Source organism: Microplitis mediator, chromosome 1 (genome assembly GCF_029852145.1).
Source record: "Microplitis mediator isolate UGA2020A chromosome 1, iyMicMedi2.1, whole genome shotgun sequence".
Classification (NCBI taxonomy): domain Eukaryota; kingdom Metazoa; phylum Arthropoda; class Insecta; order Hymenoptera; family Braconidae; genus Microplitis; species Microplitis mediator.
Window position 1 is genome coordinate 27,532,030 of NC_079969.1, and position 24,582 is coordinate 27,556,611.

General features: G+C 30.8%; 3 protein-coding genes across 7 annotated transcripts in view; 1 reads left to right on the forward strand and 2 right to left on the reverse strand.

The window, feature by feature from the left end:
• The first annotated feature begins 77 nt into the window (after nucleotides 1–77).
• Nucleotides 78–6,042, forward strand: LOC130674750 (uncharacterized). Its single transcript, XM_057480174.1, has 4 exons — nucleotides 78–3,628; nucleotides 4,661–4,828; nucleotides 4,921–5,140; nucleotides 5,222–6,042. Exons 1-4 carry the CDS (start codon nucleotides 128–130, stop codon nucleotides 5,239–5,241), a joined length of 3,909 nt encoding a protein of 1,302 aa, XP_057336157.1. The 5' UTR covers nucleotides 78–127; the 3' UTR covers nucleotides 5,242–6,042.
• A 1,511-nt stretch (nucleotides 6,043–7,553) lies between these two features.
• LOC130668451 (ribosomal protein S6 kinase 2 beta-like) lies at nucleotides 7,554–13,520 on the reverse strand. 2 transcript variants are annotated; one of them, XM_057470762.1, is made up of 9 exons: nucleotides 13,137–13,520; nucleotides 11,799–12,138; nucleotides 11,567–11,727; nucleotides 11,258–11,364; nucleotides 11,014–11,191; nucleotides 10,738–10,903; nucleotides 9,719–10,622; nucleotides 9,342–9,603; nucleotides 7,554–8,317 (listed from the first exon to the last, which is right to left on the reverse strand). In XM_057470762.1, the coding sequence occupies exons 1-9, from the start codon at nucleotides 13,188–13,190 to the stop codon at nucleotides 8,189–8,191; spliced, it is 2,301 nt and encodes a 766-aa protein (XP_057326745.1). In that variant the 5' UTR covers nucleotides 13,191–13,520; the 3' UTR covers nucleotides 7,554–8,188. The 2 variants fall into 2 exon arrangements, with proteins under 2 accessions (XP_057326745.1, XP_057326735.1); XM_057470752.1 differs by having other exon boundaries at nucleotides 11,799–12,141; nucleotides 13,137–13,519.
• A 2,020-nt stretch (nucleotides 13,521–15,540) lies between these two features.
• Nucleotides 15,541–24,582, reverse strand: part of LOC130673541 (uncharacterized) — an 89,986-nt gene continuing 80,944 nt past the window's right edge. The window contains exons 4-20 of one of the 4 annotated variants that reach the window (XM_057478587.1): nucleotides 24,088–24,158; nucleotides 20,454–23,293; nucleotides 20,138–20,380; nucleotides 19,871–20,062; nucleotides 19,556–19,798; nucleotides 19,289–19,480; nucleotides 18,974–19,216; nucleotides 18,707–18,898; nucleotides 18,392–18,634; nucleotides 18,125–18,316; nucleotides 17,810–18,052; nucleotides 17,543–17,734; nucleotides 17,228–17,470; nucleotides 16,961–17,152; nucleotides 16,627–16,888; nucleotides 16,360–16,551; nucleotides 15,541–16,287 (exon numbers count right to left, since the gene is read on the reverse strand). The gene's annotated coding sequence lies outside the window, so the exon portion shown is untranslated. Of the gene's footprint in view, nucleotides 16,288–16,359; nucleotides 16,564–16,626; nucleotides 16,889–16,960; nucleotides 17,153–17,227; nucleotides 17,471–17,542; nucleotides 17,735–17,809; nucleotides 18,053–18,124; nucleotides 18,317–18,391; nucleotides 18,635–18,706; nucleotides 18,899–18,973; nucleotides 19,217–19,288; nucleotides 19,481–19,555; nucleotides 19,799–19,870; nucleotides 20,063–20,137; nucleotides 20,381–20,453; nucleotides 23,294–24,087; nucleotides 24,159–24,582 lie in introns of all 4 variants that reach the window. The other 3 variants (XM_057478580.1, XR_008990910.1, XM_057478596.1) reach the window with 3 other exon arrangements.

Sequence of the window (24,582 nt, forward strand, 5' to 3'; positions counted from 1 at the left end):
ATTTTTTAATTTTAAATAAGCGCGCGCATCCACCACCACGTGTTAGCATTTCTAACCTTTTATTTTTCTGTTAGTAAACAATGTTTGTTTATAAGTTAGCTAGTGAATTTAAAAAATAATAATAAAAATGGTGAAAATAAGTGATCGTCATTTGCAATACAAACAAGTTGTCGTGTCGGCGATAAATTTGCTCGGAATTTCCGATGAAGATTTTGAAAAAAATCCACTGTCATTTATTCACAAAATAGTCAACGAATACAACAATGAGTTACGTCAAAATCACGTCAATAAACAGACGGTGGTCAATTTATATCACTTACTTTGTTACGAATATAATTCGACAATAAATAGTCCAGTACCTGCGTCATCTGTTGATTTCGACAAATCATTTTTTAAGAATATACTCAATTATATAGTCAGCAATCACCAGAACTCGGATTCTGATTCAATCAAATTTCTGTACGAGATAATTGTCCTGCAGTTGAAACTTTACTGCAGTGTATCGGAGGTCAGTAATTTATTTAAGGACTTCGTCAAACGTCAGCCGTCAGTTAAATTAAATGGCACTGATATTTATTATAAAATAATCGAATGTTTCGTTGATGCCTTGTGTTTAAAAGATTCAATAAATCAGCAGGAAGTGATCGATGACTGTCTGGTAATTCTAGAAGATTTGAACCACTGGTTCGAAAAAATAAAAAGTGATGAGTGGGACCTTTTTATTTCAATTGTCTTTAAAATAACTCGGGCATTAAACCATAGAACTTCTTTGGACCATTTTTGGGTTTTGATATTAAACTTTTCAAAGGACAATTGGGAAAATTCATTAAAATTGCTAGATGATCTGGTAGATGACGTCTTGGCTTCACCTTCTGTTGAAAAAATATCACTGAATTTCAAGTGCTGTCACAGCGAAATACTCTGGGAATTAATAATACGGGGACTGATGTCTCCAGAAGAGCAGCATCACAAACCTGCACTGAACAGCATGAAAAAAATAATAAAATTCATTGATAAATATCAGGTGATACCCAGTCAAGTAACGAATATCGTTCCTTTCATCTGCTGTCCAAAGTACAGAACAATTCCGTCATTTGAAAAGTTGATGAATTTTTTTTTTTCAATAATCGAGAGCCTTGACCGAAAGCAGGCACATGAAGTAATTCCAGCGCTAGTTCGTTTGAAACTACTGGTAAAATTTCATGACTGTCATCTGACATGTTTCAATTGCTTCGATTTTATCTGGCTCGAGTGTATTTTCAAACGCGCGCTATCTCACAATGAAACTGCAGTAGTCGAATTAGGAGTAATTAATTTATTACGATTAAACCCCCAACATTACTACGAAGATTTATTAATTACTTTAATTAACGCGTTAAATTCCCCGGGTATTTACGATAACGATCAGCCAGAATCAGAGCCTCAGGTCGTAAAGGAATTAGCAGAACTATTCGTCAGAGCCGAGTACGCCAACGTTTCTTTGACCAATCGGTTCATTTATCATGCGTCAAAAATCACCTGGGAATTCATTCCGCTGTTTTACGTCACGTATTCTCTGTGCAAATCCGGGCACATGGTCAATTACCCCAACGAGTTTAACCGATGGGCTGATGAGGAACTGAACGCCTTGAAAATAATCGTCGCGAGAAGTCTGGGTGTCCAGTCAACGGTGAAAAATATTTTCCTGTTCAATATAATCGATATTATTTACCATCATATTTCAGATCCAGTTCCCTTTGATTTTTTATTTAAAATTTATTCAGAACTTGAGTCGTCGGGTACGTCAGCGAGTGTAATTACCAGTTCACTGCTCGAGCACGTGACGGCTGATCAGGCAGCTGACTATGTCCTGGACTGCTGCTCAAAATTAACTAAAAGTATTGCGGAAAAGAAAACAGATTCTTCAGACTTACAAGGATTCGCGAAAATGACCGCCCATTTATTCGAAGCCCAGCTTATTTTTCAATCGTCAGTTTGCCCTGAACTGAATGCCCTGTCGGGTTTATTCGACTCAATAATAATCGATCAAACACAAGAACATATCGATAAAAATAATCACACGAGAATGCTCGATCTGTTCAATTGCTTCCTCACGGAAGTTAAGAAAATTTGCAGCGAGAAAAATATTGATTTCATGTTCAATAAATTTGTTTCTAATTTGGAGTCGGTGTTGGTGTCAGTAGTGAATACTTTTGAGGAGCCAGTTAATTATTCCTACAAAGAAATGAAAGTCTACGCGGAATCTTTTCAATCAGCGGCCGCACTAACGTCAGTCAAAGCGGAGGATTATCGGGAATATTTTGGCAAAGTTCAAAAGGCCGTCGAACTTGTGATCTCTCAGTTCAAATCTCCCGGGCCTGTGAATATTGTCCTGGTATTTGCTCTGCACATTAATTACACTTGCGTTGAATACTCGCAGATAAAAGAACACTCCAGCTTTATGATGTTGAAAAATTTGTGCGTCCAGATATTTAGGATCCCAAGGGGTAAGATCACGCGCGATCAATTGATTTTGATATCCTATTGCTCCGGACTAATAGTGCGGACTATTTATCAGTTTGTTAATTCACCAATTGCGAGTACTATTAACGCTAATGAAATATTGATCAGTATTATATATCTAATTAAGATTAAGAGTATTATTGATAACGAGACTGTACGATCGTCGGCGATGCTCGTCTTGATAAAACTCATGGACTTGAGACGTCTGATGTCCCATTCTGTAGCCTCCGTCGAGTCAATTGTTGATACTTTGTGGAACTACTTGTGGAAAATCGAACAGAACGATAAATTTTTCTGCTACTCCGGTGAATTTTTTGATATGATATTCGCACTTTCTACTTATCCGAATGATCTACTTTTCCAGAAAGGCAGAAAATATGTTTATGAAATGTATAAAAACAGTAAAAATATTCCGCGATTGAGAAAACTTATTATGAAAAAATTGTTTACTGTTGAGAAAAACGGATTTTTGAGATTCGCGAGCCTGATAATTAAAAGTTTCCTCTGCGATCAAGAAAACTCTGAGGAGAAGAGAAAAAACTTTCAGGTTGAAACTTTCGCACTTAATTTCTGCGACCCCGAAAGAGTAAATCGATCTGAAATGTACGTAATTTATCCAGCGAGACTAGTGGTTTTGTTTTCCTTTGTGTTCCGTCAGCAAATGAGTTGTCATGTGAAGGAGGCTATTGAGTTATTGCTGTCGACACTTGAAGAACAAACTAATAAGTGCAGTAGTAAAAATTTAAGTGTGAAAAGTAGAATTAGAGTTTTGCAATTGTTGCTGCTGGTCCAACATAAATTGCTTAATACAGACGCCTCACGGATTCATGATTTGATAAGCGAATCTATTATTAAGGAAACCAATGAACCGCTGGTGATGATGTTGGAACAGTGGTTGTTGATAAGGATATATTTGATGTACCCGAAACTCAGGGAAAATTTGTGGGATATTTTTGATAAGGCTGAGCAACAGAAATCAAATTGTATTACTTCTGTTTTATTTATTTTGTATCATGTCTCGCAGAATATATTTGTCAAAGAACGTCAACAAATTTTTATTTCAAACGTACTAGCGAAACTTGAATCATTTCGTTCCGATAATCAATTTGTTGATCTCTTTTCTAAGGTAATTATTTTTATTTATTTTTTCTCAATAAATTATATATATATATCATATGTGTGCGAATAGAGTTCGATTAATTCAAATTTTGAATAATTTGAAAAATTCGACTTATTGTTAATTTTAAAATTATTTGTAAGTTTTCGAACTACAATTTGATTGAAATTTCGTGTACCTGAAGATCGAACGAAAAAAAATAAAATGGAAAGTAAAAAATCTACTGGATGACTAAATTTCTGAAATTTTTCGCATGTAGATGCTGGTATGTCAGCTGAAAATCTTAGGCCACCTCCAAACTCCGGATCTATCCCTTAAGCAGTCGAATTACATAAATTTTTTAAATTTTCGTTGTGCGAAAAACGTTCCGATCTTCAAGTACATGAAATTTCAACATCCGGTTGAAATTTCTAATAAAATTTTTATTTAACATATAGTTTATAAAAAAATTATGAATAAATAAAATTTTTTGAGAAATGAAAATTTTAAAATTTTTTTAAAACTTACGAACAATTCGAATTTTTTTAATAATTTTAAAACATTTTTACCCGAGTACCAATTATTGACACTTTATTTAATTTGAATATTTTAAAAATTTTTTTCTCTCTCTAAATATTAAATATATAAATTTACAAATGATCTTCAAAAAAATATCAAATATCAAAGTAGATTTTTAATTTACAATACAAAAGACTAAAGAAAAATAAAAAAATGTTACATAAATTAAATATAAGGGAGTGAATAATTGGTAAATTTGAGTGATCATGAAAAAAATATGATACTGAAGTTAGCCGACGTCTAATAGTTTTTAGATTTTTTTTAAAATAATAAATTATAAAAAAAAGAAAATATTTGAAAAAAATGCACCTGTAGTTTTTTTTAATTTGCTACAGTGCATTTTTTTAGTTTTTTTTTTTTGTAATTGATTTGTTGAAAAAAAAACCCGAAAATTACTAATTGTTTGTTAACTTCAGGATCATAAAAAAAGTTAATCTGTGAGCAATAAATAAATAAAATAAATATGATTATTATTTTTTACAGATAGTGCTACAGAAATTATTTAAAATAAGGTCGACGAATCTCATTAACGTGTATAGCGCTTTGGAGTCTTCTGTTAATGAAAGTTTGTTAACTAATAAGTATTATAAACAATGGGCTGAAGATTTTCGATTCAAAAAATTCAACCCTTATGCAAATTATTCTCTCCGGGTATTGTCTTAATTTGATTACTGTATTTATTCACGCCGAAACCGATACATATTAAATTAACTAATTACTAATTACGTATTTTTATATTTTAGACGATTTTTTATGATCTTCCAAGACTGATGGATGGGCCCAAAGAAGAATGGATATTACCAAAGTCATTGGAGTACGAAATGGTTCATAGTCTTCCAGATCCGTTGATTCGCGTGCCGGTTAATAATCCAAACTCGCTAGAAAATATCACTAAGAGGCAGATGGTACAGATACCATACGAAAGGTTCGATAAGCGAGACGATAACTGTAACAATGCCGCTGGTAAATAAAAACCCATTAATCGAACATTGATCCTGATATATGACAAAATACTCTTTCATCGTAATTTGTTTTGTATTTTAGAGATTATTGAAGTGGAATGAATGGAAACTTAAAGAAAATTGTTGAAAAAAGTTTACAAGTGTTGAATATTCTAAACTTCAAAACGAGACACAATGACCGATTTTTAAACTTCTGAAAATACACAAAAAAAATTGACTTAATACACAGAGAGAAAAGAACAGTAACCATTACTGCGTAGAACAGTAATCCAGTCAATTAAATAAATATGAGTATGGTAAAATATGCTTCTACTATACTTAATCTTTCTCCCAAACACGTTCATTGACTGGATTACTGTTCTGCGCAGCAACGGTTACTGTTTTTTTTTCTCCGTGTACTGCAAATTAACATTTTTCAGTGCAAAATACGTTCAGAAAAAACTGATCTTATTAATATTAGGATATATATTAATTTTTTATTGAATATTCAGAAGTTTAAAAAAGTTCGTCGTTGTGTCACGTTTCGAATACTCAATCTTTTTTCAACGATTCTTTTTACACGGATGGACCATTTGATAATTCTTCCTGGCTACTCAGTATTCAACTAAAAAAACTATTGGTGCTGCAATTACTTTTTTTTAAATGGAATTCATGGACTGATTAACGACTTACGCTTAGAGTATAAGTTTACTAATATTATTTACATTTGATACCTCAAGATAATATTAATCATGATTCATATTTTTATTAAAGTGTCATCATTTTATTTTTTTTTATATTAATTTCAAAAATTTTTTTTATATCAGTGACTTTGGTTGAGCTTTAATCATTTTTTTTTTTTTTTTTTCAAATATCAAATTATTGCTACTATTAGAACTTTAATTATTGAGTAAGACAGTGAGTTAAGATACACTTGTACGAATTATTTTTACTACTGTAAATATATATTTTACAATTATTTTTGAACTGTATTAATAATTATAAAGATATACATATATTTACAATAAAAATATATGTGAGTACTTATTTATTTTTTTTTTGCTGCGTAAGTTTTTATATGACCATGCGAATTATATTTCACTGATACTATATATATATATATATATATATATATATATATATATATATATATATATATATATATATATAAGTATCGATTTCCTATATGGACTTATATATAGAGATAAATATAAATAAAATAAATCCAACCGCTTCATAGAATAATTAAGTATATTTTTTTATATAATATATTTCTTACAAATATGGCATATATTTAATATATTTTTATAAGATAAAACAGTTTCTTTTTTATATATATAATATAAGGAAGATAGATTAAAGCACATAATTTTTAAGGATTAATTTCATTTCTTTTTTTGGTTAAATTAGATACGATAGGATTTTAATTTAAGGACATTCTCAGTCATTCCCCTCCACTTTTTTAAAATTTCCACTGACTCAATTGTCACTGGCATTAATTAATAAAATTTGAATACAGTCATGACAGTTGAGTCAATGAATATTTAAAAAAAGTGAGCACTGTCTGAGAAGATCCTTGACTCGGTGATTAATAAATGACTTCGAGGCCTTGATATCCAAAAATTTCTAAAAGATTTCATCAAACAATTATTTTTTTAGTACACTGTAAAAAATTTTCCGTGAACGCGGATTAAATGCGGAGTAAATGACTGTCTGTTTATTTAATTCCCTTGGAGTGAATTTCACTTCAAAGGGAAATTTATTTTAATACTAAAACTCCGAATCGGAGTGAATGCGGGTTTAAATAAAATCCACATCACTCCTAGACAAACGAATTCCCGCTTTACTCCGTATGCGGAGTCATTTTTTACTCTGGAACTCCGATTGACTGAGTGAATTTGGACTTAAATAAAATCCAATTCACTCCCGTTTTTTACAGTGTAATACAATATATTTATATATATATTTGTAGTAATATTTTAAAACTTATATTTAGAGCCATTATATAAATAGATGTCTTGATTTTCTCGGAAGAATTATAGCATCACAATTTGTATCGGCGATAACTGACCATTGACGTGAAGATTATTAAAAGTTTAAAATTTATCAAGCTTTAACCACTTTATTATTATTATTATTATTATTATTATTATCATTATTATTCATACATATATATAATAATAATAATAATAATAACAATAACCAATCATCGTTACCATTTCATTAATAATTATTTAATATGTAATTAACTATTTAATTCACGAGTTAAAAATCTCAACAATTGATCAAGAATATATATATATATTTTTTATATTAAAAACTTTCATATGGCAACTGGTATTTTTCAATTATTTTTTTAATATCGAACAATACTAATATCTAGAGTTATGTTTCTCATAAATAATTAAATAAAATAAATGAAAAAAAAATATGAGTATGGATTAACTTTAAATTCTGTATTAAAAATAATTTTTTCATACGTGAGATCACTGTGTACATATATATCTACAATATCCTGCTTTAAATAATACCTAAGTCCTTAAAAAAAAAAATATATAGGAATGTCTCAAAGGATACGATAAAATGCTACGAGAAAAAAAATTAATTGTACATTTAAATAAGTATGAAATTACTATCTATCTTTTAGAATATTCTATGGCCATTTCTTTAATTATCAGTAACTTTAAACGTAAAATATTTACAAACACTCCGTCATGACAATTGTAATTTTCTTTTTAAATTTAATATTTTCATAATAAACTACGTGAGGTCGAGGGCCGAGGGCTGGGAAATCCTAATTTTAAACTGGAGATAATGCACTGTTGGTTATCGATTAGTCAACTTGCACGAATGTAAACAAAAAATATAACAATAAAAAAAAAGAATTTATAAATGTATCACATCAATTTTGAAAATTGATACTAGTGTGCGTAAAGAAATTTGAACTTAGGACTGAAGCTCAGAGTTCTATCTTTATGGTATGTAGATTTTGAGTTTTTTTTTTAAATTTGAATTTGATACTTTTAAATAAATAAATTTTTGTGATATGAATTAATTTAGAGAATTATTATTATAGTTTTGTAGGACCACCTGGTTTAGCTTGTGTTCTGCGTCGCGCTAATTCGGACATCACAACTGGACCAATGTGTGGTGATCTTGGATTATTTGACATGGCTTTATATGTTGCTGCTACTGCAGTCTATAAATAAATAAATAAATTAATTAATTTATAACCGACAATAATTAATCATTAATTTAAAAATGACATTTTAAGTCCTTAAGAGGAATTTTTAAAAAATATTTTTATTTCGTGTCTTTGTAAAATAAATTTATTAAAATTTTCTATTAAATATTAATCTAATAAATAAATTTACTAGTGGCAGTAATTAATTATTAATTTAAAAATGAAAATTAAAGTCCTTAAGAGGAATTTTTTAAAAATATTTTTATTCAGTATCCTTTTAAAATAAATTTATTAAAATTTTTTATTAAATATTAATCTAATAAATAAATTTACACGTGACAGTAATTAATCATTAATTTAAAAATGAAAATTAAAGTCCTCAAGAAGAATTTTTAAAAATATTTTTATTTAGTATCCTTGTAAAATAAATTTATTAGAATATTTATTTAAGTCTTCTATTAAAAGTTTAAAAAAAAATTATCTAATAAATAAATTTATAAGTGACAATAATTAATCATTAATTTAGTAATTAAATTTAAAATTCTCGAGGGGAAGTTTTTAAAAAAAATTTTATTTAGGATCTTTACAAAATAAATTTACTAAAATTTTTATTTGTTTGAATTTTCTATTAAAAATAAAAAAAAATTAATCTAATAAGTAAATTAACAAGTGACAGCAATTAATCATTAATTTAAAAATGAAACTTAAAGTCCTCAAGAGGAAGTTTTTATAAATATTTTTATTTAGTATCCTTGTAAAATAAATTTATTAGAATTTTTATTTAAGTCTTCTATTAAAAGTTTAAAAAAAAATTATCTAATAAATAAATTTATGTGACAATAATTAATCATTAATTTAGTAATTAGATTTTAAATCCTCGAGGGGAAGTTTTTACAAAAAAATTTTTTAGGATCTTTACAAAAAAATTTACTAAAATTTTTATTTGAATTTTCTATTAAAAATTAATATCCTAATAAATAAATTTTTTTGTCTGTAAAAATTTATGCAAAACTAATCTTCCATTATAAAAATAAAATACCTTAAGACTCAGTGGATCAGCAACAGTTTCGGGCAAAAATTTTTGCGGAAGACGATGGCGATTAGCAATCCATGAGTATTTCAAGATACCCGCAGCAGTTGGTCTCCTGTGCGGATCAATATGCAGCATCCTCAGGACAAGCTCCTTAGCTTCATTAGAAATATGAGACCAGATGCCGCTGTCAACATCAACGTAGCCCGGTCCAATGCGATTTAGAATGTCACTGGCACTGTCACCCGGACTATTAGGAAACGGAGTGCGTCTACGCACGTAAAAAAATTTTATATTTCAGACAAACATCATCGTGATAAATAACTGGGTCATAAATTATTTATTGTATCTCATAAATAAATTATTGACCCCGCTCACTTACTTACCCAGCCAACATTATGTATAATAAGACCCCAAGAGACCATATATCGCAAGCCGCATCGTAACCCTGACGTTTAAGGACTTCAGGAGCTACGAAATTAGCAGTGTAACAAGGAGTCATCAGTAAACCATTCTCGGCTCTCAGCTGCTTCGCGAATCCAAGGTCACATATGCACAGGGTGCTCGGATCACCTCCTGGTTTCGCGTATAAAATATTTGATGGCTTCAAATCCCGGTGAACTACTCCGTTTTCGTGCAAATAATTAACAACACTGGTGATGGTGTAGATGACTTCCGCGGCTTCGCGCTCTGAGAAATTACGTCGTTGTATCAAACGGTCAAGCAACTCACCACCTCTCAGTAATTCCAGGACTAGATAAACACGTCTTTCATCCTCGTGGACAGCGCGCAGTGTTACGATGTGAGGATGCCGACCGTAGCGAAGTAAAATCTCAATTTCCTCGGTCGGGTCGCGTTTTATTTTCTCAATAACTTTAACCGCGTACTCGATTTTAGTTATTTTATGAACTGCGCGGTAAACGGTACTGTAACTTCCGTTACCTATTTCTTCTTTTATCTCATACTCGTCGCGAATAGGCGCCCGATTAACGTAAGTAGGAAAAGCGCTGCTGATATTCTCGCAGCTCATTATCTCCGGGCTCTTTGGAATTTCTTCAAGCAGACCTGGAGCTACGAAACTGAACCCGCGGAATAATTCGTGGGCGTTGGCACTGGGTGGCAGACCTGGCGAGTCCCGGGGTGTTTTACATGTGAACTCACTGTCGAAACAAAATGCGTCATCTTCACGGCTTACTGCTGGTTTAAATGGCGGGACAACTTCTTTTCTGTACAACGCATCCCAGTCAATTGACGCAAAGAACACGTGATTTTTAATTTCTTCAACTCCGTCTGCAAAATTATTCCAGTATAAATATTTATTTAAAAAAAAATACACGAACTCTGCGTCAATAGAGATTTAAAAAATTTTCTATTGATAGAAATTAAATAAAATAAAATAAATTACTGCTCCCAATACGATTTGCTGGATTTCTTTTAAAAAGAACTCGTAGAAGCGCTTGGGCTTCTGGAGATATGTTATAGGGCATTCCAAGTTTAGCTTTCAAAATTTGTGTCATTGTTTCTTTGCGATTGGCTCCTTGGAATGGCAGTGCTCCAGTTAGCATTTCAAACTAATAAATAAATAAATTTTTATTTATATTTAAAATCAATGATTACATATCGACTCATATTAGTCAGGTATAATCAGATCTAATTATACATAATTATCATAAATATTTACCATCAAAACACCAAAACTCCACCAGTCAGCAGCAAATGAATGACCCTGACGATTAACAACTTCCGGTGCCATATACTCGACAGTTCCACAAAATGAATACGCTTTACTGTCATCTAATGGCTGTTTACTTAATCCGAAGTCAGTTAAGGACATGTGTCCATCTGCATCTAATAATATACTGCAGAAAAAAAATTAATTTATAAAATTACCAAAAGAAGATGAATAAATAAATAAATGAAATTACTTTTCAGGTTTCAAGTCTCTGTAAATTATTCCAAGTTTATGGATATGATCTAATGCTAATGCTAACTCGGCTAAATAAAATTTAACGTCTTCTTCAGTAAACATCACCTGCAAAAAATATTTTTATCAACTTTTTAAAAAATAAATATTCGGAATTCTCTTTAGTAATTTTTGTCATAAAAATTTTTTTAAAATCTGGAGGTCTGGAGACTGAGGACTTTAATCCCGCGATAGAAAATGAGTCTAATTAATAATTATTTATGACAGAAAATGACTAAAGAGATAAATAATAGAATAAAACTAAAAATACCTCTTTGGATAAACGTGAAAAAAGATCACCGCCTCTCAAAAAATCGAGAATTAAATATAATTTACCCTCTGTTTGAAAAGCATAATGCAGACGTACGATAAACGGATGTTCAACATCAACAAGAATATTTCTTTCTGTTTTAGTTCTGACTCTATCTCTCACTGAAATAATAAAATTAATTTAATAGAATAAACTTTTAATGAAGATAAGGATAGAAAATATGAATAGTCACCTTTAAGTGTAGCTTTTCTCAACACTTTCATTGCATACAAAGTGCCTTTGTCTTTGCCGACAACTTTTCTCACCAAGAAAACTTTGCCAAAAGAGCCCTGGCCAAGAACTTTCAGCAGGTCGAAGTGACTCGGGTCTGCTTTTTCATGGCCATCACGTACGACTTCGCAAACTTCTATTTCATGAGAGTCAACACATCCATTGACATTTAAATTCACACTGACATCCATTGCGTTTGACGATGATGAGTGATTGTTATCAACATCCATGCTGGTTTGTGCCATTGCTGGTATTGGTAGTGGATTGTCCTGGTGATGGTCTGTCGGGTCTACATCTGGTGTCTGCTGTCAATAATAATTATTGATTTAAATTTTAAATAAATAATTTATTAATTCAGATACTGAAAGTAGCGGACGTATGACAATTTTCAAATTTTTAATTACCAGGTTGTCGTAAAAAAATTTTTTAAAAATACAGAATTAAATTTTTTCAAATTCTTTGCATTCATTTTTTCAAATTTTTTCCCGCCAGTATTTTTTTTTGTTTGTGGAAAATAATGAAATTTTTCAATGTCTGCTACTTTCAGCATCACAATTAATTAATCATGCTAATTAACGTATCAGACATCATACAATTTTATAATGATATTGAAGTTAGCAGACGTCTAATAATTTTTAGATTTTTTTTTAGACGATAAATAATAAAAAAAAAAATATTGGAAAAAATTGCACCCATAGTTTTTTAAATTTGCTACATGTGTATTTTTTTTTTTTTTTTTTTTTGTAATTAATTTGGTGAAAAAAAAAATCCGAAAATAACTAATTGTCTGCTAACTTCAGTAGCATAATTTTATAATTTTGTAAAAAGTTACTTGTAGTAAAATAAAATTATCATCATATGCTCCAAAATTTTTTTTTTATTTTTGATATATGATCCTCAAGTAAACAGACAAAAATTTCCAACAAAAAAAAAAAACTAAAATATGCACATGTCAAAAATAAAAAAAAAAACACAAGTGCAATTTTTTTTTTATAATATCGTTTTGAAAAAAATAAAAAAATTATTAAACGTCAGCTAACTCCAGTATCTATTTGACATCCTGTTAATTTTTTTTTTATTTTTGAATAAATTTATTTTTTTAATGTCTTGAAGTCCACAGACAATTAACCATTTTTGGATTTTTTTTCAACAAATAAATTACAAAAAAAAAAATTTTAAATATGCACATGTAGAAAATTAAAAAAACTACAAGTGAAATTTTTTTTTACAATTTTTTAAAAATAAAAAAAATGATCAGACGTCAATTAATTTCAGTATCATTTAATTATTTAAAATTTACCTGTTCAGAAACATGTTGCTGATTCCAAGGTACTGTCAAATTTGCCAAAGGCATTATAATATTAAATATTTATTTATAAACGAGCAACAAAGACCATCTGTGATAAATATTAACATATACGTTGATATTGTCTGTGTTGACATTAGAACGATTTGCTATAATTAATTAATTGAATTAATTATGTTGGAAAATGATTTATTTATTTGTTTGTTTGTTTCTCTGTTAATATTTTATTCACGTGAGAGAGAGCAAGAATTAAACAATCGAACGGAGCAAATGTAAGTGTTCACAACAGGTGAATGTAAAAAATTTCCACAATACGAGGAAAACCTCAAAACCGGAACTGCGGTGATATTATTACTGACGTCAAAGGTTTTCTCACATATGTGCGTACCAGTCATCATAATAATAACAACCGCGATCATGTCCCTGATAGCCACACTTTAAATATAGTTGCTCAGCGAGTTCTGCAGTGAACACATTTTCGGCTAACAATGACAGGTTTCTGACAAGCCTTGGGTGGATAATACTTGCGTGCAAGTTGATGCAAATCAACTGCCGCCATCTGAATGTAATTTTTCAGATAAACTTGCCGTCAATTTCAAATGAAACTTCCAAATGATCCTGAAGTTAGCATGATACTGAAGTTAGCAGACGTCTAATAATTTTTGGATTTTTTTTTAGATGGTAAATTTGGAAAAAAAAAAAATTTGAAAAAATTGCACTTGCAGTTTTTTAAATTTTCTACAAGTGCATATTTTTAGATTTTTTTTTTTGTGATTAATTTGCCAAAAAAAAACTCCAAAAATTTTTAATTGTCTGCTAACTTCAGGATCATAAGTTAATGATCCTGAAGTTAGCAGACGTCTAATAATTTTTGGATTTTTTTTTAGATGGTAAATTTGGAAAAAAAAAAAATTTGAAAAAATTGCACTTGCAGTTTTTTAAATTTTCTACAAGTGCATATTTTTAGATTTTTTTTTTTGTGATTAATTTGCCAAAAAAAAACTCCAAAAATTTTTAATTGTCTGCTAACTTCAGGATCATAAGTTAATGATCCTGAAGTTAGCAGACGTCTAATAATTTTTGGATTTTTTTTTAGATGGTAAATTTGGAAAAAAAAAAAATTTGAAAAAATTGCACTTGCAGTTTTTTAAATTTTCTACAAGTGCAAATTTTTAGATTTTTTTTTTTGTGATTAATTTGCCAAAAAAAAACTCCAAAAATTTTTAATTGTCTGCTAACTTCAGGATCATAAGTTAATGATCCTGAAGTTAGCAGACGTCTAATAATTTTTGGATTTTTTTTTAGATGGTAAATTTGGAAAAAAAAAAAATTTGAAAAAATTGCACTTGCAGTTTTTTAAATTTTCTACAAGTGCAAATTTTTAGATTTTTTTTTTTGTGATTAATTTGCCAAAAAAAAACTCCAAAAATTTTTAATTGTCTGCTAACTTCAGGATTATAAGTTAGCAGACATTTAAAAATTTTTGAATTTTCGTTTTTCAATAAATCAATTGCAAAAAAATAATATAAAAATATGCACATGTAGAAAATTTTAAAAACTACAGGTGCAATTTTCTCAAATATTTTTTTTTTTATAATTTATCGTCTAAAAAAAAATCCAAAAATTATTAGACGTCTGCTAACTTTAGTATCATAACTTCCAATCAACTTAAGGGGATGCGCTACCGGACCTCTTTCTCACACTCAGAAAAATAAACGGGACTGTCTTTGTTGCACTCGTTGAGTAAATGATAATTTTAAAACAATTTTTCTCGGAGACGAATTAGAATTTGGAAAAATACGAAATTTCAAGCCCTCTGTTAAGGGGTAACGGTAACCGATTTTCAATTCAATTTAATTTACGGACAAACACTAGAAACCTAAAATAGAGAGTCTTTAGCGTTTTTTAAAGCCTTAACAAAGAGCTAGAAATTTCGTATTTTCAAAAATTCTAATTTGTCTCCGAGAAAAATTGTTTTAAAATTATCATTTACTCAACGAGTGCAAAGACAGTCCCGTTTATTTTTCTGAGTGTGAGAAAGAAGTCCGGTAGCGTATCCCCTTAAGGTTTTAAAAAACGCTAAAGACTCTCTATTTTAGATTTCTAGTGTTTCTCCGTAAATTAAATTGAATTAAAAATCAGTTACCGTTACGCCTTAAGACTGGGCCGCACCTAATGAAGTCCTGAATTTAAGAATTCTAATTATTTATTAAATAATATTTTAACAGTTTGTGAAAATTAATTTACTCACAATAAATTGTAGAATGGTATACACTTTATTTTTTGAATTATGAAATTATTATTTATATTATTAGAAATTTGTAATTATATTGTAAATTAATAAAGGCGGAAATAAAATTTATTTATTCATTTATTTATTTATTTATTGATACTATAGTTATAAATAATTTCAAAATAACAATTGTTTAGAGAAAAAAAATAATAAATAAAATAAAAATGACAGCATTGGTTACAAATAATTTAAAACGTCAATGTATAGTAGATTTGTATCTACTTGTCAAAATAAAGTTACATAAAATTTTAGATTGTATACGTTCTTTTTTTTAATAATTTAAGGTCTGGTAATTTATTATTTAATCTTGCTAGAGCGTTAACTGAAAGCTATCATTTTCGTTTTCTCTTTTATTTAACTTTTTTTGTTATTTTTTGGCCATGGAGTCGAAGCTCCTTGTGGTCATCACGAATACGATCATTTCATAATCAAAAAGTATATAATTTAAATAAATATATGGTCATATAAAAGAATAAATGCAAAATAAATTTATAATAATAATCAATAAAATTAAATTAGTTAAAAAATTAAAAAAAATTAATATATTTTTCAAACAATAACTTCTTATTTAAATAAAAAACTATTCACTGCGATTCGATGCCGCAAGATTCGAACCCGATGGTGCCTCATTCAGGATTTTCCAACAACAATAGAGGATCTGACGGCTGAAAAAAATACCAGAGGCTGAATCCTCACCAGTAATTCCAGATCAGTTATTTTCTTCTTGTTTATTGCACTATTGGGTTTGTAGTCTTGCGATAAAACAATTTCTAGCAATAGGAGAAGAAATTTGTCGGCAGTTGCTGGTCACCTGAACATCAGCTTCAATGCACAAATGTTGAATAATTGAAACTATAATTAAAAATCAATAACGTCATTAATTATTGTATTTATTTGATTGATGTATTTTATAAAAATAACTACCTAATTGGTGTAGTACAGGATGCCAGTTTCAGTATTTGAATAAACTGCAATAATCAGTTGACGTGCATGTGTTGTAACTCGTTTGTACTGAGCATTATTTGCCATAACATTTCATTTAGTAATTGAAACTCAAATATTTGAAATTCCTTCACTCTCCAACTGACTATTATTTGTACAGTCGTCAAGCAAAACCTGTGAATTATACTAAATGGAAAATAAATATCTTTTTCAATTAATAACGTTTAGTTTAAATAAAAAAATATTCACTCCGATTTGATACTGAAGATTCGAACCCGATGGTGCCTCATTCAGAAGATTTTCCAACGACAATAGAAGATCTGACGGCTGAAAAAAATACCAGAGGCTGAATCCTCACCAGTAATTCCAGATCAGTTATTTTCTTCTTGTTTATTGCACTATCGGGTTTGTAGTCTTGCGACAAAACAATTTCTAGCAATGGGAGAAATTTGTCGGCAGTTGCTGGTCACCTGAACATCAGCTTCAATGCACAATTGTTGAATAATTGAAACTATAATCAAAAATCAATAACGTCATTAATTATTTCATTTATTTGATTGATATATTTTATAAAAATAACTACCTAATTGATGTAGTACAGGATGCCAGTTTCAGCATTTGAATAAACTGCAATAATAAGTTGACCTGCATGTGTTCTAACACGTTTGTACTGAGCATTATTTGCCATAATATTTAATTTGGTTATTGAAATTCAAATATTTAAAATTCCTTCACCGTCCAACTGACTATTATTTGTACAGTCGTCAAATAAAACCTGTGAATTATATTTAATAAAAAATAAATATCTTTTTTAATTAATAACTTTTTATTCAAATAAAAAAATATTTACTGCGATTTGATGCTGAAGATTCGATTCCGATGGTGCCTCATCCAGAAGATTTTCCAACGACAATAGAGGATGTGATGGCTGAATCTCCACCAGTAATTCCAGATCAGTTATTTTCTTCTTGTTGATTGCACTATCGGGTTTGTAGTCTTGCGACAAAACAATTTCTATCAATAGCAGAAATTTGTCGGCAGTTGCTGGTCACCTGAACATCAGCTTCAATGCACAATTGTTGAATAATTAAAACTGTAATCACAAATCAATAATGTCATTAATTATTGTATTTATTTGATTGATGTATTTTATAAAAATAACTACCTAATTGGTGTAGTACAGGATTCCAGTTTCAGTATTTGAATAAACTGCAATAATCAGTTGACGTGCATGTGTTCTGACACGTTTGTACTGAGCATTATTTGCCATAACATTTCATTTGGTTATTGAAATTCAAATATTTGAAATTCCTTCACCGTCCAACTGACTATTATTTGTACAGTCGTCAAATAAAACCTGTGAATTATATTAAATAAAAAATAAATATATTTTTCAATTAATAACTTTTTACTTGAATAAAAAAATATTCACTGCGATTTGATGTTGAAGATTCGAATCCGATGGTGCCTCATCCAGAAGATTTTCCAACGACAATAGAGGATGTGATGGCTGAATCTCCAACAGTAATTCCAGATCAGTTATTTTCTTCTTGTTGATTGCACTATCGGGTTTGTAGTCTTGCGACAAAACAATTTCTAGCAATAGGAGAAATTTGTCGGCAGTTGCTGGTCACCGGAACATCAGCTTCAATGCACAAATGTTGAGTAATTGAAACTATAATCAAAAATCAATAACGTCATTAATTATTTCATTTATTTGATTGATATATTTTATAAAAATAACTACCTAATTGATGTAGTACAGGATGCCAGTTTCCATATTTGAATAAACTGCAATAATAAGTTGACCTGCATGTGTTCTAACACGTTTGTACTGAGCATTATTTGCCATAACATTTCATTTGGTTATTGAAATTCAAATATTTAAAATTCCTTCACCGTCCAACTAACTATTATTTGTACAGTCTTCAAATAAAACCTGTGAATTATATTAAATGGAAAATAAATATCTTTTTCAATTAATAACTTTTTATTCAAATAAAAAAATATTTACTGCGATTTGATGCTGAAGATTCGAATCCGATGGTGCCTCATCCAGAAGATTTTCCAACGACAATAGAGGATGTGATGGCTGAATCTCCACCAGTAATTCCAGATCAGTTATTTTCTTCTTGTTGATTGCACTATCGGGTTTGTAGTCTTGCGACAAAACAATTTCTATCAATAGCAGAAATTTGTCGGCAGTTGCTGGTCACCTGAACATCAGCTTCAATGCACAATTGTTGAATAATTAAAACTGTAATCACAAATCAATAATGTCATTAATTATTGTATTTATTTGATTGATGTATTTTATAAAAATAACTACCTAATTGATGTAGTACAGGATGCCAGTTTCAGCATTTGAATAAACTGCAATAATAAGTTGACGTGCATGTGTTCTAACACGTTTGTACTGAGCATTATTTGCCACAACATTTCCTTTGGTTATTGAAATTCAAATATTTAAAATTCCTTCACCGTCCAGCTAACTATTATTTGTACAGTCGTCAAATAAAACCTGTGAATTATATTTAATAAAAAATAAATATCTTTTCTAATTAATAACTTTTTATTCAAATAAAAAAATATTTACTGCGATTTGATGCTGAAGATTCGAATCCGATGGTGCCTCATCCAGAAGATTTTCCAACGACAATAGAGGATGTGATGGCTGAATCTCCACCAGTAATTCCAGATCAGTTATTTTCTTCTTGTTGATTGCACTATCGGGTTTGTAGTCTTAAGACAAAACAATTTCTATCAATAGCAGAAATTTGTCGGCAGTTGCTGGTCACTTGAACATCAGCTTCAATGCACAATTGTTGAATAATTGAAACTGTAATCACAAATCAATAATGTCATTAATTATTGTATTTATTTGATTGATGTATTTTATAAAAATAATTACCTAATTGATGTAGTACAGGATGCCAGTTTCAGCATTTGAATAAACTGCAATAATAAGTTGACGTGCATGTGTTCTAACACGTTTGTACTGAGCATTATTTGCCACAACATTTCCTTTGGTTATTGAAATTCAAATATTTAAAATTCCTTCACCGTCCAGCTAACTATTATTTGTACAGTCGTCAAATAAAACCTGTGAATTATATTTAATAAAAAATAAATATCTTTTCTAATTAATAACTTTTTATTCAAATAAAAAAATATTTACTGCGATTTGATGCTGAAGATTCGAATCCGATGGTGCCTCATCCAGAAGATTTTCCAACGACAATAGAGGATGTGATGGCTGAATCTCCACCAGTAATTCCAGATCAGTTATTTTCTTCTTGTTGATTGCACTATCGGGTTTGTAGTCTTAAGACAAAACAATTTCTATCAATAGCAGAAATTTGTCGGCAGTTGCTGGTCACTTGAACATCAGCTTCAATGCACAATTGTTGAATAATTGAAACTGTAATCACAAATCAATAATGTCATTAATTATTGTATTTATTTGATTGATGTATTTTATAAAAATAATTACCTAATTGATGTAGTACAGGATGCCAGTTTCAGCATTTGAATAAACTGCAATAATAAGTTGACGTGCATGTGTTCTAACACGTTTGTACTGAGCATTATTTGCCACAACATTTCCTTTGGTTATTGAAATTCAAATATTTAAAATTCCTTCACCGTCCAGCTAACTATTATTTGTACAGTCGTCAAATAAAACCTGTGAATTATATTTAATAAAAAATAAATATCTTTTCTAATTAATAACTTTTTATTCAAATAAAAAAATATTTACTGCGATTTGATGCTGAAGATTCGAATCCGATGGTGCCTCATCCAGAAGATTTTCCAACGACAATAGAGGATGTGATGGCTGAATCTCCACCAGTAATTCCAGATCAGTTATTTTCTTCTTGTTGATTGCACTATCGGGTTTGTAGTCTTAAGACAAAACAATTTCTATCAATAGCAGAAATTTGTCGGCAGTTGCTGGTCACTTGAACATCAGCTTCAATGCACAATTGTTGAATAATTAAAACTGTAATCACAAAATCAATGATGTCATTAATTATTGTACTTATTTGATTGATGTATTTTATAAAAATAACTACCTAATTGATGTAGTACAGGATGTCAGTTTCAGCATTTGAATAAACTGCAATTATAAGTTGACGTGCATGTGTTCCAACACGTTTGTACTGAGCATTATTTGCTATAAGCGTTATGAAACTTAGTGTTTTTAACCGGCTCCAGACAACACTTGTATCAGCAATGTTTTCTTCGTGTGATACAAATACTTGTGCTTCTGTGACAGCTGCAAGTTGACAAGATGTGAACTCAACTCAATGACAGTTGATCTTAAATTTTTTAATGACAAAATGTCTTCGGTTTTTCAATCTTAATGTTGTTTTCCAGAAGGGGAGTCATGTGGTAGTTTGGCTTTACGCTGCGAAATTGTACTACACAATTCGCGCCTCTTGCAGTAATTTGTCCATATTCCTGACTCAATTTATAACGATTCCAACATGTACTTCCCAATAAGACGTCTTAGTTGAGAGATAGGATAGATCAACCTAATTGAGGAGCTTCAACTTCTATACACTTGAACAAAACACCTATCATCCCTCAAGGTTATTTTTAAATCACTCCTCTTCTTATCTTCAGATGATGAGTTATTGTTTACAAAATTTCATTCTTTGGTATTGGCAAACTAGGTAGTGATTGTTTTAATCTAACCCTATAAGTTCATCGCTGAATGTGCATATATATACAAATATGTATATATATATGTGCGTTCTTATATTTACATTCATAATTAAATGTTTATAGATATATGATTTGCTTTGTTGTATATCAATAGTAACAAGATGAACGTCATCGTTCAAGGATGGCAGAGCGGTTCTGCAAATGAAAAATCTGATCTAAAAATAACTGGAAATAAGTTGGCTTATTCCAACCTGGAAGTCATGGTTGATGGGTATGTGGAGGATTACCAATCCACCGTTGAATATCTTCTTAAAACCATTGATGCTGCCAATGCCGATCCTTCAACCGTGTCAATGCCAATTATCTACGCGTTTGGCCGAACTGGATCCGGCAAGTTGTCGACTTTAATCGGTGATCCTGACGACAAATTCCAGGACTGGCAACCTCTTTGTTTCCAAGTGTGACGACAAACGATCTTCGTTTCCAGTAAGTCGCACAAGAATGGTCCGCAAGGGCCCTTAACCAAAACCGTTTCCGGGGCATCGTTCGCACCCGGGACACTACTGCATTGGAAACTACATTTATCGCTTGGAATGAGTTGGCGTAGGAGGAGTTTTCTAAATTTCGGTTTACGATATCCAGACGTCTTGTAGAGGATAATGTAGTTAATGTATTTCCCAACATTTGAGTTAGGAAAGAAAATCCACGCAGAAGAAAGTGTTTCTTCTTGACATCCCTGGATTTGATGGGCCAGAACGTGATCGCGGAGGTTCTCATCAACCATCTCCCGCAACCAACTGGATTTCATCGATAACGACGTCCTTTATGATGCACATGAGGAAGGACTTATCGGCAAATCCAATCTGGCATAATATCGATGCGGTTTTCCCAAATGAGAAGGTCTCATTTCTTTTGGCGTGTTTAAAGCGTCTTTATGTGCACACATGTCTTTTCGACCATCAATTATCTTCACCAGTTCGAACCTTTACGGCCGCATGACTGGCAACCTGGTGGCTTAAGGCGTCCAATTTCTTCGGTACCGCAAAGACGACAGCAGCAAAATCAAGCTGCATCGTCATCGAGTAGCGCACTGCAAGTTCCAGCTATTGCAGTTGATGCTACCGTTCCAATAACGTCCCTTGACACTTTTGAAGATATTATTCGTGAGATATGACCTGAGCGTAAATTGAGTCGACCAACTTCGTGCTAAGGTCGACGAATTTAGTGCTGTAGCCAACGAAGTCCGTGCTGAGGTCAACGAAGCCATTGCTAAGATCGACGCACTTAATGTTGAAATCAACAAACTTAAACCTCGTCACAAGGCTGAGGTCAACGATTTAAGAATTCAGCACGATGCCGAAAGCAATAGATATCGTGCTGAAACCGACGCTAAGCTCAGAGAACTCCAACTCGACACGATGCTGAGATTGCCAAAATCAAAAATCAACACGCTGCCGAATAACAAAATCTAAGAGCTGAATTGGAGAATTATAGAAGGGAGTACTGCCAACCTTCCGTTTTGCCACGTAGAGCATCATCTCCACCTCAAGATTTACTAGCCGATGCATCTCCAGTCGAACAACAGCCTGAAGAAGACAATCGGCCATCAGAAGCAGTTCGAGAATCTACTAGTACGAACCAGTCATCTAATTCACCACGAGCTTAATCACGGGATGACCGTCCTGACGTGTAATTCGATTCTTCTTTATCCTCACTTGACATTCTTGATTTCGATGAGTCATCTAGTGTAGCTCCACTTTCACCAGTGTCTAGTGACTCGGAGGAACCGTCAGACAATACTCGGCGTTCTCAGTATAGCCTAAGATCACGAACTCGAGTACGGGATAGTATCATCAGTAAGTTTCCCAAAGCCTCCACAAGAGGAGTACGACCCGCTGTTTCACGTCCCGAAGATTCAAGTAATGACGACGATAGCAACGCAGACGAAACAAGAGCGATGCTGAGTCATTTGATGTTAGAAGATCCCCAACGTCCTTAGATACGTATAACAGCAACGTTAACCTTCACCGTCAACGAGCTAGACGTGTACGCGAACACCAATTCCACGAAGTCCATCACTTGGGTAGATAACACCAAATCAAAGTGAGAGTGGAGGGCACGATACAGGCTTCCAAACATCGTCAATTCCTGCTCACGTCTGTTCAACGGAATTGGGGGATCTTTCAAATGTTAGGTAAAAGGATGCAACACCGTATGTTGTAGCATTACTACAATGAGGAAACACCTAAAAGAATATTGATAAGTTAGTTACCACATGGGGGAGGGGGGGGGGAGAAATACTAAGTTTTCAGGGGCTCAACTACGCTATTCTTTTTCTTTTTTTTTAAATGGTTTTTAAAGGAATTAAAAAAAATTTTTAGTTGTAAAAAAAAATCATTTTTCCGAGAAAAATGGGGTATCCCTAAAAAAAAAAAAAAATAAATTTGTGGATATTAAGTAAATTTGATTGAATTAAATTTTCTTGCAAGTAATTTACATAAAGAAAAATATGATACTGAAGTCAGCAGATGTCTAATAATTTTTGGATTTTTTTTAGACGATAAATAATTAAAAAAAAAATATTTGAAAAAATTGCACCCATAGTTTTTTAAATTTTCTACATGTGTATTTTTTTAGTTTTTTTTTTTTTTTTTGATTTCTATGGTGAAAAAAAAATCCGAAAATTACTAATTGTCTGCTAACTTCAGTATCATAGAAAAATCGCATTTCACATAAATATTAGATTCGAAGGAAGAATATTTTTTACCGTAAAACAAAAGTCATAAACATTTTTTCGACTGACACTCGATTTTTACAAAAGTTAAAAAAAAAAAAATAATTCAATAGTGATTTTGAAATGTTTAAAAAACATTAAAAAAAAAAAATTTTTTTTTGTAAAATTGTGAGGTAACCGGGTTTACCCCCCATTCTTTAAATGTAACATATTGAATAAATAGTTTTGTGTTTTTAATTAAAGAAGAATTTAACCATTTCCATAGAAAAAAAATAACTTGCCGTCAATTTCCACAATAGATTTACCTGGTCAATGGATCTACCGAGCTTGAAGGCCTCGTAATGAGTTGACATATTATGGAGGTGACATCATTGACCTTGAACATTAAAAAAAATTTTAGTTGCAAGAAAAAAAACATTTTTCCGGGAAAAATGGGGTATCCCTAAAAAAAAAAAAAAATTTAATTTGTGGCTATTAGTAAATTTGATTGAATTAAATTTTCTTGTAAGTAATTTACAAAAAGAAAAATCGCATTTCACATAACTATTAGATTCGAAAGAAGAAGAATTTTTACCGTAAAATAAAAGTCATAAACATTTTTTCGACTGACACTCGATTTTTACAAAAGTTAAAAAAAAAAAAATAATTCAATAGTGGTTTTATAATGTTTAAAAAACATTAAAAAAAAAAAAAAATTTTTTTTTGTAAAATTGTGAGGTAACCGGGTTTACCCGCCCATCCTTTAAATGTAACATATTAAATAAATAGTTTTGTGTTTTTAATTAAAGAAGAATTTAACC

Bases quoted from the DNA above. Each gene is read 5' to 3' on its own strand.
- LOC130674750 (XM_057480174.1), top strand. From the start codon at position 128: ATGGTGAAAATAAGTGATCGTCATTTGCAATACAAACAAGTTGTCGTG. The intron at 3,629-4,660 runs GTAATTATTTTT...TATTTTTTACAG, and splicing joins TTGTTGATCTCTTTTCTAAG to ATAGTGCTACAGAAATTATT. The intron at 5,141-5,221 runs GTAAATAAAAAC...TTTGTATTTTAG, and splicing joins TAACTGTAACAATGCCGCTG to AGATTATTGAAGTGGAATGA.
- LOC130668451 (XM_057470752.1), bottom strand. From the start codon at position 13,190: ATGCCTTTGGCAAATTTGACAGTACCTTGGAATCAGCAACATGTTTCT. The intron at 12,142-13,136 runs GTAAATTTTAAA...TATTATTGACAG, and splicing joins AGCAACATGTTTCTGAACAG to CAGACACCAGATGTAGACCC. The intron at 10,623-10,737 runs GTAATTTATTTT...ATAATTTTGCAG, and splicing joins AGCAAATCGTATTGGGAGCA to ACGGAGTTGAAGAAATTAAA.